This window comes from Littorina saxatilis, linkage group LG10, assembly GCF_037325665.1.
Source record: "Littorina saxatilis isolate snail1 linkage group LG10, US_GU_Lsax_2.0, whole genome shotgun sequence".
Taxonomy (NCBI): domain Eukaryota; kingdom Metazoa; phylum Mollusca; class Gastropoda; order Littorinimorpha; family Littorinidae; genus Littorina; species Littorina saxatilis.
The window spans coordinates 44,281,393-44,299,838 of record NC_090254.1 but is presented as its reverse complement, the minus strand read 5'-3'; the positions used below and the strand labels follow the sequence as shown (position 1 = coordinate 44,299,838).

Here is an 18,446-nt window from a genome sequence, read left to right as displayed (position 1 = left end):
ACTCTGCACAAGGGGACAGAACTCGTCCCAAGGAGGACAACTCTGCAGCAGAGGTGGCGACAGTGACGGCGAATCTTCAACAAGCGGTGAACAGGATTGGTTCCCACTTCGTCGGAGTCACCATCGACTCTCAGCAGGTCCGATACAACTGGAATTCCTTTGATTTTGGGTGAGCTTAAAGGCACACTATTGATCTGACCTTGTGCGGGGAGTTTCTGTTGAATTTGACGAATCTGAAGAATCATCTGGGAAATCCGCTCTTACTCAACCTTTACCGCATGAGTGAACGTGGGAGTTTCAGCCCATAAACGAAGAAAAAGAAAAAAAACCCAGTATCTTTTGCAAAGAGACAGCAACCCTCCTGCGCGGTAGCATTATTTGTAATGCGGAATCTTGGATTTAACTTTGGAAACAATCTGAGGACCATATTGACCTTACTTTCCTATGTAATATCCCTTTAAAGTGTTGGTGGTTAATAGGGTATAATTCAAAATAAATCTCACTATATAAAATCACTCATGCTTTGTTTTTTTTGTTTTTGTTTTTGTTTTGTTATTACATGACATTTGTAATTGTTCAGTTCCACCAAGGTTCAAAACATGGCCAAAGCTTTATCACCATCCTACTTTCGGCTGGGAGGAACTGCAGCCGACTATATGACCTTTGACCCCACCAATCAGAAAGGTCACAAGGGAGAGAACCTACATGGAGGTCAAGTATACTGCAGCAATTTTACAACACAGTTTTACATGTCAGGTAAAAGATACAGTTAATAAATGTGATACATGTATAAGTTAATTATGTCTTCTGCGTTTAGAGGCATGAGAAAGTTTGTATGTGTATGGCTGTTCAATTGGTTGTTTTTTTCAAAATGTAGGCTTTCATACTCCATTTTGGGGGGATGCATGCTGTTTTTTGTTTGGTGTTTCTGTAATACGCTGAACTCTGACATGGATTACACAAGATCGATCTTGTTTTTGCGTACTTGGCCTCCTGTTTGCATGTAGACACTAGCAGGTCTGTGACGTTATCCTGGGCCATCGGAAAAAAAACCTCCATCGGGCCCCCAGACGTTGCTGGGTTTCGAACCCCGAACCTTCCAAAGGAAGGCCGAGGGCCTTACCACTAAGCAATTTGGCCCGTAAATAGTGATTTGAATGAAAGATGTCAGCAGTGGTTAGCATATCACATAATAATTATTATCATGTTGAAATTGTCCATTCAAATTGTTAGGGTGTTTAATGGAGATCCGACTTCATTGAAAAACTGAATGACCTGAGTGGTACAGTTGCCTCCCATTGTACGTATTTAATGCATGACATGATGAAAATTAAGTGATATTTATTGTGAATGAACAAAGGTTACCTTGTCTTTAAGATATATAGTGCTGGTTTACAAAGCACATGGCGCGGTCACTGGATAGGTACGTTTGCAGAAGTTTGGTTTTAGTTGTAGTCCCTACGCGTGAATAGCTGTCTCTGTTGTCTCAAGTTCATTATATTTAGTCAAGTTTTGACTAAATATTTTAACATCGAGGGGGAATCGAAACGAGGGTCGTGGTGTATGTGCGTGTGTGCGTGTGTGTGTGTGTGTGTCTGTGTGTGTGTGTGTGTAGAGCGATTCAGACTAAACTACTGGACCGATCTTTATGAAATTTGACATGAGAGTTCCTGGGTATGAAATCCCCGAACGTTTTTTTCATTTTTTTGATAAATGTCTTTGATGACGTCATATCCGGCTTTTCGTGAAAGTTGAGGCGGCACTGTCACGCCCTCATTTTTCAACCAAATTGGTTGAAATTTTGGTCAAGTACTCTTCGACGAAGCCCGGGGTTCGGTATTGCATTTCAGCTTGGTGGCTTAAAAATTAATTAATGACTTTGGTCATTAAAAATCTGAAAATTGTAAAAAAAAATTAAAAATTTATAAAACGATCCAAATTTACGTTTATCTTATTCTCCATCATTTGCTGATTCCAAAAACATATCAATATGTTATATTTGGATTAAAAACAAGCTCTGAAAATTAAATATATAAAAATTATTATCAAATTTTTTTTTTCGAAATCAATTTAAAAACACTTTCATCGTATTCCTTGTCGGTTCCTGATTCCAAAAATATATAGATATGATATGTTTGGATTAAAAACACGCTCAGAAAGTTAAAACGAAGAGAGGTACAGAAAAGCGTGCTATCCTTCTTAGCGCAACGAATACCCCGCTCTTCTTGTCAATTCCACGGGCACTGCCTTTGCCACGGGCGGTGGAGTGACGATGCTACGAGTATACGGTCTTGCTGCGTTCAGTTTCATTCTGTGAGTTCGACAGCTACTTGAGTAAATATTGTATTTTCGCCTTACGCGACTTCATTTTTTTTATCTTCTTGGTATTAGCGGATCAGTGGGACATACTAAACAAGTTTTTACAAGCTGTCGGCTGGGATTTCATCATGGATCTCAATGCACTCGAACGGAATACCGACATGTCGTGGAACCCGGCCAACGCTCGACAGCTTCTGCAGTATTCTGCTAGCAAGAACTACACGATTGCTGGTTTCCAGCTTGGAAATGGTGTGTGTGTTATGTATACCTTTTTCTTTAGACGTTTCTGGTCCTTTCACAATAACTGCCATTATAACAAACCCATCGTTATTCACACACACTTTCTATCTCTTTAAATGAACCACACACACACTGTTGAGCTGATATGGCCCTTTGTGGTCGGCTGGGCGTTAAGCAAACAAACAAACAAACAAACAAACACTGTTGAGGTAAATTTTGTTTATTCTCTGTAGAAGAGTTTCCATATGATTGTAGTACGTGTGTGTGTACGCGGCAGCTCTCTCTCTCTCTCTCTCTCTCTCTCTCTCTCTCTCTCTCTCATGAACGCACACACACACACACACACACACACACACACACACACACACACACACATGCACACACACTAACGAACGCACACCCTCACACACACACACACACACACACACACACACACACACACACACACACACACACACACACACACAAGCAAGAGCTGAAAGACTTATGATAGAAATGGCCACTGAGCTTTTTGCACAGTCCCGGTTCGTCAAATGGCACAACACATTATTTTCAGAATTAAACGCACAAGCAGTCTCCCCTGCCCAGCTGGCTGCAGACTATGTGACTCTTCAGAATATGCTGGCAGAATTTCCGCAGGACTACTATTCCTCCTTTCTGGTGGGACCAGAGACGCCTAGGAACGGAGATCAGTTTTACTTCCCAAGGTTCGTACATTTTGTTTGTATTCGACACAGTGTGTTTCAGGACAGTGTTTATTTTGCAGAATTAAACGCGCTCACATCGGTGCTTCCTGCTCAACTGGCTGCAGACTATGTGACTCTTCAGAATCTGCTGGGAGAATTTCCGCAGGACTACTATTCCTCCTTTCTAGTAGGACCCGAGACGGCAAGGGCTGGAAATCAGGATTTCTTCTTAGAGTATGTAGTATTTTCTCTATTTTGACACTGTGTTCTGATAAACAGAGGGAAGTAAGCGCTCTAAATGCATGTTTCGACCCATCTCGTCATCGGCGCTTTTCCGGAAATGACCTGCGCTTTGTTGGAATTCCAACAATGGCCGCCATTGTAGGAATTCCAACTTTGCGCTACGCGATTCTAGAAATGTACCGCGCGCATAGTGAGAATTCTGCTTTTTCTTAGAATGGGATGTAAAATGATACAAGTCATGATGGCCTATGATGATCCTTGTGTTTTAAAGTGATCAATGCTTAGTCTTGAAAAAGCAGATGCATTGTATAAAGCACCAAACCAACCGAATTACAACTGAAAAGCAAAAACACTTTTGATAACTTCGGCGGGCGGCTGTAACTCGACAACACAGTTCAACGGCCAATCCCACTCGACCAAAACGCACCAATTTTACGTAATTTTCAACGTTTCAGATCTTACATTTTACAACAACAAAAACACAACAAGAGTGTTCCGATATTACTTTTCACTGGTAACTATCGATTGTAATAATTTTTTACTCAGTCTTAACTGATTATATATTAAACTCACACAGTCTCTCTGGGCTGCAGAGACAGCATTACGTCCCTTTACTGAGTAGGCTCTTGTCACTGCATGGTAATCTAGGCTCTTGAAACGTGATGTGCAAGTCTGTGCGCTATATTGATGTGATTGATTGTTGCAAAATGTTGATTCAAATTAAAGATGATTTCAGCCTGTTGTAACAAACTAACACTCTACTCTGAGAAAAAAAATCATTGTGTTCAACTTGAAATAGATCGAGACAGCAGCAACTAGCTAGCTGCATGCGCTGAGTGTCACTGAGATAATTGTTACACAGTGTACCCCCACACCCCTAATTCAAAACTTCCCCTGTATAAGACCTTGCTTTTACATATATACCTTATTCATGACCTGTGAAAAGGGTATACTTTTTTGTGCCAGTCGAAGGGTTGCCATTTCTAGAACGAGGCAGCTCGTTTCCGGAAATGCGGCGCTTTGTTGGAAATCAAATGAGGTTTCGGGAAATCCCGATTATTCCAACTCTGCCCCGGATTCTTACTTTGCGCCCAACATGCATACGACATGTGTTATGGAGCAGGTGAGAGTTATCCGGAACCAGTCTTGACATTTTTAAGATTTTTATTTCGACACTGTGTGTGTCAGGAGAGAGTGTTTACCCGGACTAATATCAAGTGTTTTATGTGGATGACATTCTGTAAATACAGGGATATTACCAGCCATTGTGTTTTCAGCGTAGCAATAGGGTCCGATATTTAGACGAGACAAGTAGGCTATAATGCGACGAGTCGAAGACGAGTCGCATTATACTTGTTCGAGTCTAAATATCGGACCCTATTACTACGCTGAAAACATAATAGCGATTATATAGCTGTTATGACCTTGATTTGTTGTTCCAAACTTACAAAATGACAGTTTTTGCGTCGATGCGTTGATCTCAGGTTTTCAATAGCAGACACACTTCTTACGCGCATCATGTTCGCGCAGACATGCACACCGCTACACGCTTTCTGACTTTGGAAGAAAAACTGACTCCAAGTGCATTCGATTTCACAACACAGTTGTTGAAACAGCTTTTTAAGTTGTCAGTGTATGCTGTTGTCGATAGAAACATCGCCGCGTGGTACAGATGTGTAAACCGGAACCATGCGTCGGCCATTTTTCTCAATATGCTTTTGGATATTGAGTAAAATGGCGGACTTCGGCAGCAATATGCATTGATGATCTGGAGAGACCATCCAATCACAGCCCCCGAATTCCCCCACGTGTTCATCAGAATAGCTATATAAATTGATAACTGAGCAGACTTGTATTTCTAAAGATGTTCTCCAAATGGATAAGAGGATTACTACTGACCCGATAGCAAATCCATATTGATTTGTTTTCTTTCAGTTATCTTCAAGAAGTTGTTTTGAGTACAGTGGAGCCCCCCTTTTAAGACCCCCTCCCCCCTCCCCCCCCTCCTCCCTAATTTAAGACGCCATCCCTGTTGAGACCCTGTTTTATCAGACTGGAAGCGGACAGACTCTCCAAGGAGGGAAGTAAGCTGGAACAGTCAGTACACCCCTCATCCTACGGAGAAGAAAAGACCCTCCTACGAAGTCACTTCAGAGCCGCCTGGAGGGAACGTCTGCACCTGGGGGCCGAGGAAGACGATATCCATCAGCTGGATCGAAAACAGCAAGTCGCCATATTCAGGCTCAGAACTGGACATTGTCAGCTCCTCTCCCACCTCTATCGCCTGAAGATTTCACACACGGATCAATGCCCGTGTGGCACAGGCCCCCAGACACCAGAGCATGTACTGCAGGCCTGTCCAACCTTCGACACCCTGAGGCGCCAAACGTGGCCGAGTGAAGTGCAGCTCCGCGAAAAGCTGTGGGGGACAGCGGCATCACTGCGGCCGACTGCGGGATTCGCACTCAACACCGGACTGGACATCTAGACGCATGGCCGGGAACGCAGAAGAAGAAGAAGAAGAAGTACCCCCATTTTCAGCTTCCCTTCTTTTTAAAACCCGATTTTCTTTGATTTTAGGAGGCCTTAGAAGGCGGGTTCAACTGCACAGGGAAAAAGATTGATATATATCTCTCTGAAAATGTCTTCGAAGTTGATACGACAGTTGACCCGGTGTAACACGACATTTTTACTCCACGAAAAATTTACTCCGGAGTACATTTCGTACGAAATTCTTACTCAGAGTACATTTTTCGTGCGAGAAAAGAACTCCCCAAGGCACGAACAGATTACTCCCTCCACGAAATATTTACTCCCCATTTGTTTTACTACCAGTAAAAATCTCGCACGCGAAAATGGGATGCGGGTGAAGGGACAATGCCTATAATTATATGTGATCTCGGGCAAACGAATGTCGCGCTACCCTCCCTCAACCCTTTCCACCACCAAGATTAACAGGGGACAAGGGAGTATACATTTCGTACACGTACACCTGGCATGGGAAGTTAAATTGCTCATGTTAGGGTGAAGTAATTTATTCGTTTTTTATTCGTCAGGGGAGTAACATATGTGTACGAAATGTTTACTCGGAACTCACCTGTCGTGGGGAGTAATTTTCTCGTGTAATGGGGGAGTGCTTTTTTTCGTAAAGGGAGTAACATTTCCGTACAAAATGTTTACTCCGGAGTAAAAATCTCGTGGGAGTAATTTTCTCGTGTTACACCGGCCGTTCACAAAACAAAACGAACACTAGAATTGGAAAATTAATTAAAGTTTATTGAATACTTGTCGATGTCATGGTAATTCGGAATCAGCTCATAATATCAATATATAAAAGGCTAAACATAAATCTATGGAGAGGCTAGGTAACCTATATCGGAGCGTGGCGGAAAAACTAATCTAAGTTTAGAAAGTGAATTAAAGCTAAAATGTGAAGTAGAAAGGACTAGTTTGAGTGAGAGTGCAGAACAGTAGAGTGTGAAGCGTGGAGCATGGAGCGAGAAGCGCGGAGCGTGGTGCGAGAAGCGCGGAGCGTGGTGCGAGAAGCGCGGAGCGTGGTGCGAGAAGCGCGGAGCGGTGGAAACTGATAGAAAAGAAAAAACTAAACTTAGAATTCGAAACATCAAACTAAACATCAAAGGTGTCCTAAAAACATAAACAGACGACAAAATGGCGGCCGAAACAAGATGGCGGCAAATCAATAAAAAATCACCAAGACAAAAATATGTTAGAAAAACCCTACATAGAATAAACGTAGGACACAGAAACGGAAAGAAGACAAAGAAACGGACAGAAGACACAGAGACGGAAAGAAGACAAAGAAACGGAAAGAAGACACAGAGACGGAAAGAAGACAAAGAAACGGACAGAAGACACAGAAACGGACAGAAGACAAAGAAACGGACAGAAGACACAGAAACGGACAGAAGACAAAGATTCAAAACGAAAATTACACGAATTCGGTAAATAAAAGAAACATAGTCAGAAATGGATACTCGCCTTTGACAGCATCAATAATCTAAAAACAGACTCAAGGCGAGCAACTGAACCTGAACTACAAAATAACTTAAAAACAAAACTGGAGGCTGGCAGAAAACACTGGGCCCCGGAACAGAGCAAAAAAATCTATCTATCCTAAAACATCTTGTTCCGTGAACGGCTTCCCAGTAAGTGACGACGAATACAGGCTATCCACCACAGAGGTGAACTAAAAATACTGCGCGTTACTACAATATTACTGTTGCAAAACATGCGTCCCGTGCTCTCCGGGGAAAATCTCCAGAGGCTAGCATGGTCCAGCGTGAGCCATACAGGCACATGAAATCAATATCAGAAAAACGCCGGCCACACTCTCGTTTATAAATTAGTTCGTTACAATATTTAACGTCATTAAAACAAAACAAAGTTCGTACCAGGACGCTCATACTTAATAAAGAAAAATAAAAGATAAAGAGCGAGCTAGACCCGCACGCGAACCTACAGAGGTGGTTGCAAAAAGGGAACAAATAGGGGCAAAAGTGAGAAAAGTGAAAGAAAAGAGGTGAGAAGGAGATCAGAAAAAGGGGAAGCCACCACCACGGAAAGTCGCATGCGAGTCAAGCTAGAAGCATGACTAAAAAACACAAGCAAAACAAAAAGAATCTAAATACACAGAAGGCTCCTTAGCAGGGGCATTCACATTCCCCCCTCGAAGACATCTTAGTCTTTACAAAAGTCGACATAAAAAATCAACAAAAATCATCGAATACATGCATGGTTCAAAAACAAAATCCGAAACATTACAGAATCCTTTTGGCATTATCCAAAACGTAGCTGTTCGAAACGCACTCTCATACGTGGTTCAAAATACAAAAAAATCCGAAACGTTACAGAATCCTTTTGGCATTATCCAAAACGTAGCTGTTCGAAACGCACTCTCATACGTGGTTCAAAATACAAAAAATCCGAAACGTTACAGAATCCTTTCGGCATTATCCAAAACGTAGCTTGTTCGAAACGCACTCTCAATGAGTCTCAATCTAAAAAATCACACGTGTTCTTTCAACAAATGTAACATCATATTTCGTCGGTCCGTCACTGTCAACATACCGTGTCAACATTATTCTTACACCTTTACATAAACCGCAACTCAGTATGAAAGACTGTAGTCGCAACCTACAAAAGAATACAAAAGAAAAACATCTTCAGTCTTCTTAATCATAAGCACTGGCATCCGCACGCGGGAAGGACTAAACAAAACCGATTCATTAAGCGCTTGCCTCTGTCAAGAGCTTTCGTTCCAAAATGCGGAACCAAAAACATATATACAAAATATACAATATACAAAGTCACAAAAAAAAATATTTGCATTAAGACGAAATTTTCTCCCCAAATCAAAACAGCGCCACCTGTCAAAAAAGGCGAACGGATTACGTCAAACCAAAACATGCACAAACGGTCTGTCGAAAACAGTAAAGTTCACTGGGAAAGTCATTGAGTGTCCGGGTCTGCCTTCACCAGCACGGTCAGCTTAGAGATGGGGCGCCAGTAGTAGAAAGTGGAATGGCTCGTCTTCGAGGTGACCTTGACAGTCTTCAGCTTGCAGGTTCGCACGAGTCCATCGTCGCTGGGGCGAACCTCCGTCACGAGTCCAAGAGGCCAATCTGCTCTGCATACGGCTTCGTCACGTAGCACGACGACATCTCCGACAGCAACGTTACGTTGGGGAAGAAGCCACTTTCTTCTTCGTCGTGGTCGTCTTCGTTGTGGTCTTCTTTGTACTGGTCTTCTTCGTCGTGGTCTTCTTCGTCGTTGTCTTCTTCGTTGTGGTCTTCTTCGTACTGGTCTTCTTCGTAGTGGTCTTCTTCGTAGTGGTCTGCTCAAAATCCTTTCCATGGCATGGAGGGGGTCGGAGATGCTGGGTTCGGCGAGTGTCGTGCGATATACGGAAGCGACTGATTCACCTTCGTACTCGCTGAGACAATGTTCTGTTAGAGACACGTGCATCACGTCATGGACAGACTGTTTTGGCGACACTTGTCCCAGTATGGTCCAACCCAACGGTGTGAGAACGGCGTATGGGTCTCCCTTGATGACTCTCTCTGGCATGAATAGCTCTGCATGATCGTAGCCAATCAACAACCCGGGAGTGCAGCCTTCGAGCAATGGGGGAATCTCGCTGGCAATATGGCTCAAATGCTTGATGTTACGAGCAGTCTCTGATGTTGGTATGTTCTCAGTGTCATTGGTGAGATGGTCCGTCGTGTAGAGCGTTTTCAGGTTGTGGGAAACATTGGAGTTGAGGGCCTTGACACACAATCCGGTCACTCTCTGACATTCGATATGAGTGTTCTGAGAAGTCATAGTGTTCAGCCTCAATGACGCTGGCTCGGAATGAGTGTTCAGCTTGTCACTCAAAGATTCAGTAACGAAGGAGATGCAAGACATGGTGTCAAGCAGCGCGTATGTCGTATGCTCTACCGTGGGATTCTCCTTCGTCGAAACTCTGACCGGAACAATCATGGTAGCTCTGACTGGTCTGTCCGACTTGTTGGTCGTCGCGAATGCTGATCCAGAGGCAGAAACACGGGCATCTTGACTGATACAGACAAACCTTGAAGAATCTGGCGGACCCCGTGCATTCCGTTGCTGATTGGGAAACTTCTTCCTGTAGCTAGGCGCTCCATGCAGCATAGTGAGATGTGGGCCTTGGCACTTGTCACATATTGCCCTAGTAGTGCAGTCTACACTTCTATGGTCAGTCTTTCTGGCACAGGAGAAGCACAAGGACATTTCGTACATGAAGTGTTTCCTGTCCTCAACGGGAATCTCATCGAACCTCTGGCATCTGAGTAGAGGATGAGAAGAAGAGCTGGTCGGAAAACGAACGGTACAAAAGGGACAGACTTCGTCGCAGTTCGTATTCAGGACAGTTTTCGCGTGATGCTGACAAAGACATTTGTCACACTCTTGACCTGCAGATGCAGTAGAACAATCCGTACTGTACGATGTTTTCTTGGGGACTGCTGAACTGGCGGTCTGTGAGGTGAAAGAGGCGGCAGATTTGCTGGAGGAGAAAAGGGGCTCGCAAAGGATGTCTGCCTCTGTCTTGATGAAAGCTGACAACTCCTCAAAGGTAGGGTAGCGTTTCTTCTCGTTCTTGGTCTTGTTTACTTTCCGCACCCAGTTTCTCACCAACCAATCTGGAAGCTTGCTCATGAGTGTCTTGTGATAGGCTTGGTCTTCCAGATTCTGTAGCTGGCCTATCACTCGGCTCGCCACAAGGCATTGTCCAAGAAAGTCCGAGAAGGCGCGGAGGGCTTGTCCATCTTTGGGTTTGATTACCGGCCATGCATCTAGTTTCTCTCGGAAGGCTCTGGCAACGACGAAAGAACTGCCGAACCTTTCCTCCAACGTCTGAAGGGCCTGCTGATAGGCCTGGGCATCCCTGATCAGAAAGAGTCCCTTGACCGCATCCTTCGCCGGACCGTCCAAGTACTTCTCCAAGTAGAGGAGCTTTTCCTCTGCAGAAACGCCCTGCCGCTCAATCAAAAGAGTGAATGAGGACCTCCAGAGAGGGTACGTCAATGGATCTCCTGAAAACGTAGTAGGCTCCTGCGTCGGTAACCTGTTGATAAGGAGAGCCTCAGCTAGAGTACGAGCTAGGGCAGAACCCTCGGAGAGCGCTGGCTGGCCTTGCATCTGAGGAAGGTATGCATCTTGCCCGTAGTAGACGTCTGAAGGGCTCGTGACCGAAGCCTCTTGAAAACCATGCTGTGTGTAGTCAGTGTCAGGAGCAAAGCTTGCAGCGTGGTCATATTGCTGTGTTTGCATGGGAGGATGCATGACAGAAGGCCCATATGCAAAGTTTGGCACATAGGTCGGAGACTCTCGGGAGGTCATGGCAGGAAAAGGACCAGGGAAAGGCCCGGGAAAAGGTCTCGCTGATGGATTGAGGGATTTGTGAGGGAAACGGGAAGGCGCGTAGATCTGGCGAGGACGATCTTCGTGGCTTGGAATCTCAGCTTTGACAAACTGAGGCCGAAAGGAGGTCGCGAATTGGCCTCCGACTCTTGTCGTCATCGTGGTGGCTGTAGTCATCGTCGTAGTGGTAGGAGCCGTGGCTGTGACCGCTGCTGGAAGTGGGTGAGAAGCGGAGACAGGTTGGGCAAGGGTCCTGGAGATGCCTCGAAGAGTGTCGCGGATATCCTCGGCGGCCGACTGGAGATGCGAAGGGGCATAAGCCCTGACCTCCGTGGGCTGCTGAAGTGGCGGGAGTCCAGGCTTGGCTGCCGCAGGCTGATGTTGCCCAGAGACGAGGGTGTTGGCTGCCGGCTGGTGACGCGGGCGGGCGTAGGTGTCGGCTGTCGCAGGCTTATATGTATCTTGTGTGTGCTGTGTGTGCCTATCATACCCTACCGCCACATCTCCTATGCTCTCTGAGTGTGTACCTACATGCAGGGGGTTGTGAGTACCTAGGTACCTGTCAATGGGGCTGTCACGAGGTAGTTGGGGCATGAATCTTTCTCTAGCCCTTTGCTGGTCTTCTATGTCAGTTTTAAGGATCTTAAAAACGTCATGCTCTTCTTGCATCTTGCCTTCTCTCTCCACCCTCTCTAGTGCAGTCTTAATTTCCTTTTCTTTTTTCTTCAAAGCTAACCTTTCATCTTGAGCTTCTCTCTCTAAACGAGCGCACTCTCTTTCCATCTCTGCCTTCTTATCAGCAGCTAAAACACGCTCTCTTTCCAACTCTCTTTCCAACTCTCTTTCCATCTCTGCCTTCTTATCAGCAGCTAAAACACGCTCTCTTTCCAACTCTCTTTCCATCTCTGCCTTCTTCTCAGCAGCCAAAGCTATGGTCCTAGAAGCCTTCTCCTCTAAAAGCAAAAGAGTCTCTTCTTGTCTGGCCCTTTCATCTGCGACCATTTGCTGGGACCTAAATCTCGCTGCGCTAACCGCCAAAGAAGCATCTAGAGAAACCTCTCTAGCACCTCCAGAAGCGACTGTGGAAGTCAAGTCCGAGCTGGAGGCGTACGGGTCTAACTTGGGAAAGAGTCTGTGATATTGCTCTTTGAGCGTCTCCGTTTGCATGTGCATATCGCTCAGATCCTCTTCTATAGCTACATCACTTTCAGCCACTTGACAAAGCCTCGAGTTCGCTACATTTAGCTCGTCTAGGTGCTCACAGAGGAGTATCTTATGAACTTTAAGGACTCTCCTTTTGTCTGGTGTTTCCCTAAAGGCTGTGCACAACTCGCTGATCATATTCTTATGAGCTCGGCTTATGGCCCAGTACTTGTCTGACAGTTCCCTCACCTCCGCATTAAGTCTAGCCCTAACAATGGCGGGGCCTCTTTCTTCTCTACTTCGTTGAGCGAGATGCTCTGCACTTGCAGCCTGTTGGGAGGGCTCAGTTCCTAAACCTTCCTGTGTAGGAGAATGTTCAGCTTGAGAGGGAAAGTTATCTGAATTCAAAGTGTCTTGGGTCTGAGTGGGTTCAGCTAGAGACTCGCCCTGAGCGCCATCATGGTCGCCTTCATTCTTACGACTATCAGTGTCCGAAGCAAAATGTTCATCCCTTTCTAACTTCAAAGTGTAAGGGGATAGCTCGGCGCTCTCATGAGAAGGTAATTTCTCATCCATACTTTAAGTCAAGTGAAAACGTAGAGGTTAACAAAGACTTGCGAAATATAGAGAAGCAAAATTCAAATGGCACACCTCGGGTCACTCACTAGAGGGGAAGAAAATACGAAGTACGAAGTGTGCAATGCTATGGTCAACAAACCTAAAATAATGCCTAAGTTGCTCTGCTCTGGGCCCGACAAAATAAATTAAAATATTGTTCGCTAGATACGAAACACAGTTCCTTTAAGACAAAAGGTTCATGATCTCTTCACAAGATTCGTAAGGATAAGAAGTTCAAAAGTCAGTGGCCCTAATCACAGGCCTACAAAAGTTCATAAAGTTCTTTGTCGAAAACAATCCAAAATGTTCCAAAAAATATCAAAGTTTCCACTGTGCTTGCCCTTGAGTAGCTGTAAGATTCTGTGATGGCTTATATAAATTCTGGAGGATGTAATTTTGGTGCTATAAAGAACCGACGCGCTCACAAAACAAAACGAACACTAGAATTGGAAAATTAATTAAAGTTTATTGTGAATATGGTCATACTTGTCGATGTCATAGTAATTCGGAATCAGCTCATAATATCAATATATAAAAGGCTAAACATAAATCTATGGAGAGGCTAAGTAACCTATATCGGAGCGTGGCGGAAAAACTAATCTAAGTTTAGAAAGTGAATTAAAGCTAAAATGTGAAGTAGAAAGGACTAGTTTGAGTGAGAGTGCAGAACAGTAGAGTGTGAAGCGTGGAGCATGGAGCGAGAAGCGCGGAGCGTGGTGCGAGAAGCGCGGAGCGGTGAGCGAGAAGCGCGGAGCGTGGAGCGAGAAGCGCGGAGCGGTGGAAACTGATAGAAAAGAAAAAACTAAACTTAGAATTCGAAACATCAAACTAAACATCAAAGGTGGACGACAAAATGGCGGCCGAAACAAGATGGCGGCAAATCAATAAAAATCACCAAGACAAAAATATGTTAGAAAAACCCTACATAGAATAAACGTAGGACACAGAAACGGAAAGAAGACAAAGAAACGGACAGAAGACACAGAGACGGAAAGAAGACAAAGAAACGGAAAGAAGACACAGAGACGGAAAGAAGACAAAGAAACGGACAGAAGACACAGAAACGGACAGAAGACAAAGAAACGGACAGAAGACACAGAAACGGACAGAAGACAAAGATTCAAAACGAAAATTACACGAATTCGGTAAATAAAAGAAACATAGTCAGAAATGGATACTCGCCTTTGACAGCATCAATAATCTAAAAACAGACTCAAGGCGAGCAACTGAACCTGAACTACAAAATAACTTAAAAACAAAACTGGAGGCTGGCAGAAAACACTGGGCCCCGGAACAGAGCAAAAAAAATCTATCTATCCTAAAACATCTTGTTCCGTGAACGGCTTCCCAGTAAGTGACGACGAATACAGGCTATCCACCACAGAGGTGAACTAAAAATACTGCGCGTTACTACAATATTACTGTTGCAAAACATGCGTCCCGTGCTCTCCGGGGAAAACTCCAGAGGCTAGCATGGTCCAGCGTGAGCCATACAGGCACATGAAATCAATATCAGAAAAACGCTACAATATTTAACGTCATTATAACAAAACAAAGTTCGTACCAGGACGCTCATACTTAATAAAGAAAAATAAAAGATAAAGAGCGAGCTAGACCCGCACGCGAACCTACAGAGGTGGTTGCAAAATGGGAACAATTAGGGACAAAAGTGAGAAAAGTGAAAGAAAAGAGGTGAGAAGGAGATCAGAAAAAGGGGAAGCCACCACCACGGAAAGTCGCATGCGAGTCAAGCTAGAAGCATGACTAAAAAACACAAGCAAAACAAAAAGAATCTAAATACACAGAAGGCTCCTTAGCAGGGGCATTCACAAATCATATTGAATTGTTTTCTTTCTCATGAGTTGTCTTCAGAATGGTAATTTAGATAGTTGTCTTCTTGTTTCAGGTTTCTTGAAGCGGGTGGATACAAAAGCATTCGGGCTTCATCTTTCCACTCGTAAGTATAATATACAGGCAAACCTGTCAAGAACGATCACCCAAGGGACAGGCCAAAAGTGGTTGTTATAGACAGGATGTCGCTATATAAATGTAACTGTGAATTATATGGATTTTTTTGTATCTGGGATCTCTTGGGGAGATGATAATGGGCAGGCGGTCGTAATCAAGAGGGCAGGTTCAACTGTGGGTGTTGTTTCTGTTCACAACCTCCGTATGTTTACCCCTATTTTAAGACTCCCTCATTTTAAGACTCCCTCATTTTAAGACTCCCTCATTTAAGAATCCCTCATTTTAAGAATCCCTCATTTTAAGAATCCCTCATTTTAAGACTCTCTCATTTTAAGAATCCCTCATTTTAAGAATCCCTCATATTAAGACCTGATTTTGTCATATTTTTGAAGGCCTTAAAAAAAGGAGGGGGGGGGGGGTGTTACTGTAGTGGTATTTTCCTAACTCAAAATGGTGGCTGGAATCTGAAAGTTTGCCTGCCATTGCCCAATTTTAATGGGGTTTTGTGTGCCGTGGGTGTGTGTGTGTGTGTGTGTGTGTTTGTGCGTGCGTGTTTGTGTGTGTGTGTGTTTGTGCGTGCGTGTTTGTGCGTGCGTGTGTGTGTGTGTGTGTGTGTGTGCGTGCCTGTGTGCATGCGTTTGTGCGTGTGTGTGTGTGTGAGTGTTCGTGTGTGTGTGCGAGTGTGTGTGTTTGTGTGTGTGTGTGCGTGCTTGTGTGTGTGCGTGCGTGCGTGCGTGCGTGTGCGTTTGCAGGTATTATTTCTCATCACAGGAGAAGTACCTGCCCCATTTTACGAATGTCAGCATAATGAACTACCTGGGAGGAAAGATAGAGCTAGCGATGAACCAAACTCGCCAGGTTGACCCCTTGCTCCCTGTCTGGCTGAGCGAAACATCCACGGCTTTTGGCTGTGGCACTGCCAACATGTCGGACAGATTTGTCGCAGGATTTCTGTGAGTTGCTAAACTTTGTGAAATGTATGGTGGATAGATAGATAATTTATTGCCAAGTGTACAATACATGAATGAACATAAAAAATACACGAGGAAAGCAGCTTGCTGTGTGATAAAAACAAAAATAAATAGCATTCATACATCACTGGCGCATAGCATCATACATACAAGGGTAAGACAATTTGGTATCACAGTAACTAATACATACACTATACAGACATGGTGAGAACTATGAAACTCTAAGAGCTATCGGAACCCCTAGGACCCCCCCCCCCCCCCCCCACCACTCCCCCCCCCCTCTCCAACCCCTGTTCCCGCACTGGTAACATACATCCCTCCCCCCCCTCCCCTCCCCCCGCCGTCCCACAATAAAAGTACGCAGAATAAGATAGGATCCCCCCCCCCCCCCCACTATCAACTGCTGTAAGAACTGAACATGTTCCATACTGATGAGATGTACCAACAGCACATAAAAATAAACTCTTCCAACACATCACAGTGGTTAAAGAACGACTAAAACTACTAAAACATACTAGATGTGTATTCCAGTAATATAACCAGCTGCTAAAACATAGTCTGGCTTCATCGCGTCACAGTGGAACCCCCTTTAAAGACCCCCCTGTTTTAAGAACACCCCGCCCCCTCCCCCGTTATTTAAGACCTAATTTTTTTGAAAGAATTTCTTTCAATGGCATCTCTAAATTTGCCGCAATTTGTGACCCTCCACCACGGAATGAGTCGCATGTCACCTTTGCATGATTTTCATATTTTTACATTCTCATAAAGAGTCTTTTATGCTCTATCCAGTGGTGAAAACCGTTTTAGAAAAGAGCGAAAACTGTTTGAGTTATAAGCCTGTGACTAAGGTGACCCTCACACTGTTACCAGACACTCCCCGGACTTATTATATTGAGCCTTGCGCAGAACCGCGCGATGTGACATGCGACTCATTTCGTGGTGGAGGGTCACATTTTAAGATTCCTTCAATTTGAAGACCTTATCATCTAAGATGTTTGAAAGTCTCAAATGGGGGTTCCTCTGTATTGCGCTGAAAGGACTTCCTGGTGGACCAGCCAAAAGCATATCAACAACAAATGTGCAGGCGGCCTAGTAATCGTGACAAATATATTTTGGTCAACACAATAAACAATAGGACAACAGAAGATGCCCTTTCATGGAAGGTGTCCGCTCATCAGAGGGCCCTCGCATCGCAGGTAGCACTGTACATAAGCTTTTTTTAGTCACTTATTTTGATAAATCAAATCAGTTGAATGTCCTGAATAATACTTTCTAAAGTAGTTCTCTGGTATTAAGTAGAGGTCCGGCATCAGTTTATGATAATAGACTCTGCATTTTAATGGTCAAATGGCGATTTCGGTATAAAAATGTAGACAAGGATCTTTAAAATGGGGCTTTTACTGTATATTGTCTCTTTCAGATGGTTGGACAAGCTAGGTCTCAGCGCTGTCATGGGTCTCCAGTCTGTTATCCGCCAGACCTTCTATGGTTTCAACTATGGCATCCTCGACTTGGACCTCAATCCTAATCCAGTACGTATACTACAGAGCCGAGATGCACGAGAATGTTACCAGCCGGTTGGGAGCCAGCCGCGGTGTTGGATTGGTTGAAATTGAGATTTGGTATGACTTCAGCGAATCAGACCCCGCGGTTTTTTTCCCCCGGTTAAGTGGCACCCACTTTTGCTTGTTGGTGGCCACAGGAGCGGCCATCTACTCGAATGCCTTGGGAGAGGTGATATGATTCGTTTGTTAAAGTTCTCACGAGATCTTGCGCCTTAGCCCTTTAGTTTGGAATATAGAGAAGAGGATTGGTTAATTGTGTGGTCGTAGGGCCCGTGGTGACTTTGTGAGTTAGGTCTATGTGGATGCATTGTATGTGCATGTGGCTGTTGTTCTGTCTGCGTCAATATGCTGGGTCTGTGTATCTATGTATGTGACGGTGTGTGTGTGTGTGTGTATGTGTGTCTGTGTGTGTGTGTGTGTGTGTGTGTGTGTGTGTGTGTGTGTGTGTGTGTGTATGTGTGTGTGTGTGTGTGTGTGTGTGTGTGTGTGTGTGTGTGTGTGTTTGTGTGTGTGTGTGTGTGTTTGTGTGTTTGTGTGTGTGTGTGTGTGTGTGTGTGTGTGTGTGTGTGTGTTTGTGTGTGTGTGTGTGTGTGTGTGTGTTTGTGTGTGTGTGTGTGTGTGTGTGTGTTTGTGTGTGTGTGTGTGTGTGTGTGTGTTTGTGTGTGTGTGTGTGTTTGTGTGTGTGTGTATGTGTATGTGTGTTTGTGTGTGTGTGTGTGTGTGTGTGTGTGTGAGTGTGTGAGTGTGTGTGTGTGTGTGTGTGTGAGTGTGTGTGTGTGTGTGTGTGTGTG

At 44.4% G+C, this 18,446-nt stretch overlaps 1 protein-coding gene across 1 annotated transcript in view; it reads left to right on the top strand.

Moving 5' to 3' along the window:
• Positions 1 to 18,446, top strand: part of LOC138977876 (heparanase-like) — a 21,832-nt gene that overhangs the window by 369 nt on the left and 3,017 nt on the right. Inside the window, exons 2-8 of the mRNA XM_070350481.1 lie at positions 13 to 169; positions 581 to 756; positions 2,392 to 2,568; positions 3,116 to 3,266; positions 15,058 to 15,108; positions 15,872 to 16,072; positions 17,511 to 17,622. Of these exons, the coding sequence (XP_070206582.1) occupies positions 13 to 169; positions 581 to 756; positions 2,392 to 2,568; positions 3,116 to 3,266; positions 15,058 to 15,108; positions 15,872 to 16,072; positions 17,511 to 17,622 (1,025 nt within the window). The remainder of the gene's footprint in view (positions 1 to 12; positions 170 to 580; positions 757 to 2,391; positions 2,569 to 3,115; positions 3,267 to 15,057; positions 15,109 to 15,871; positions 16,073 to 17,510; positions 17,623 to 18,446) is intronic.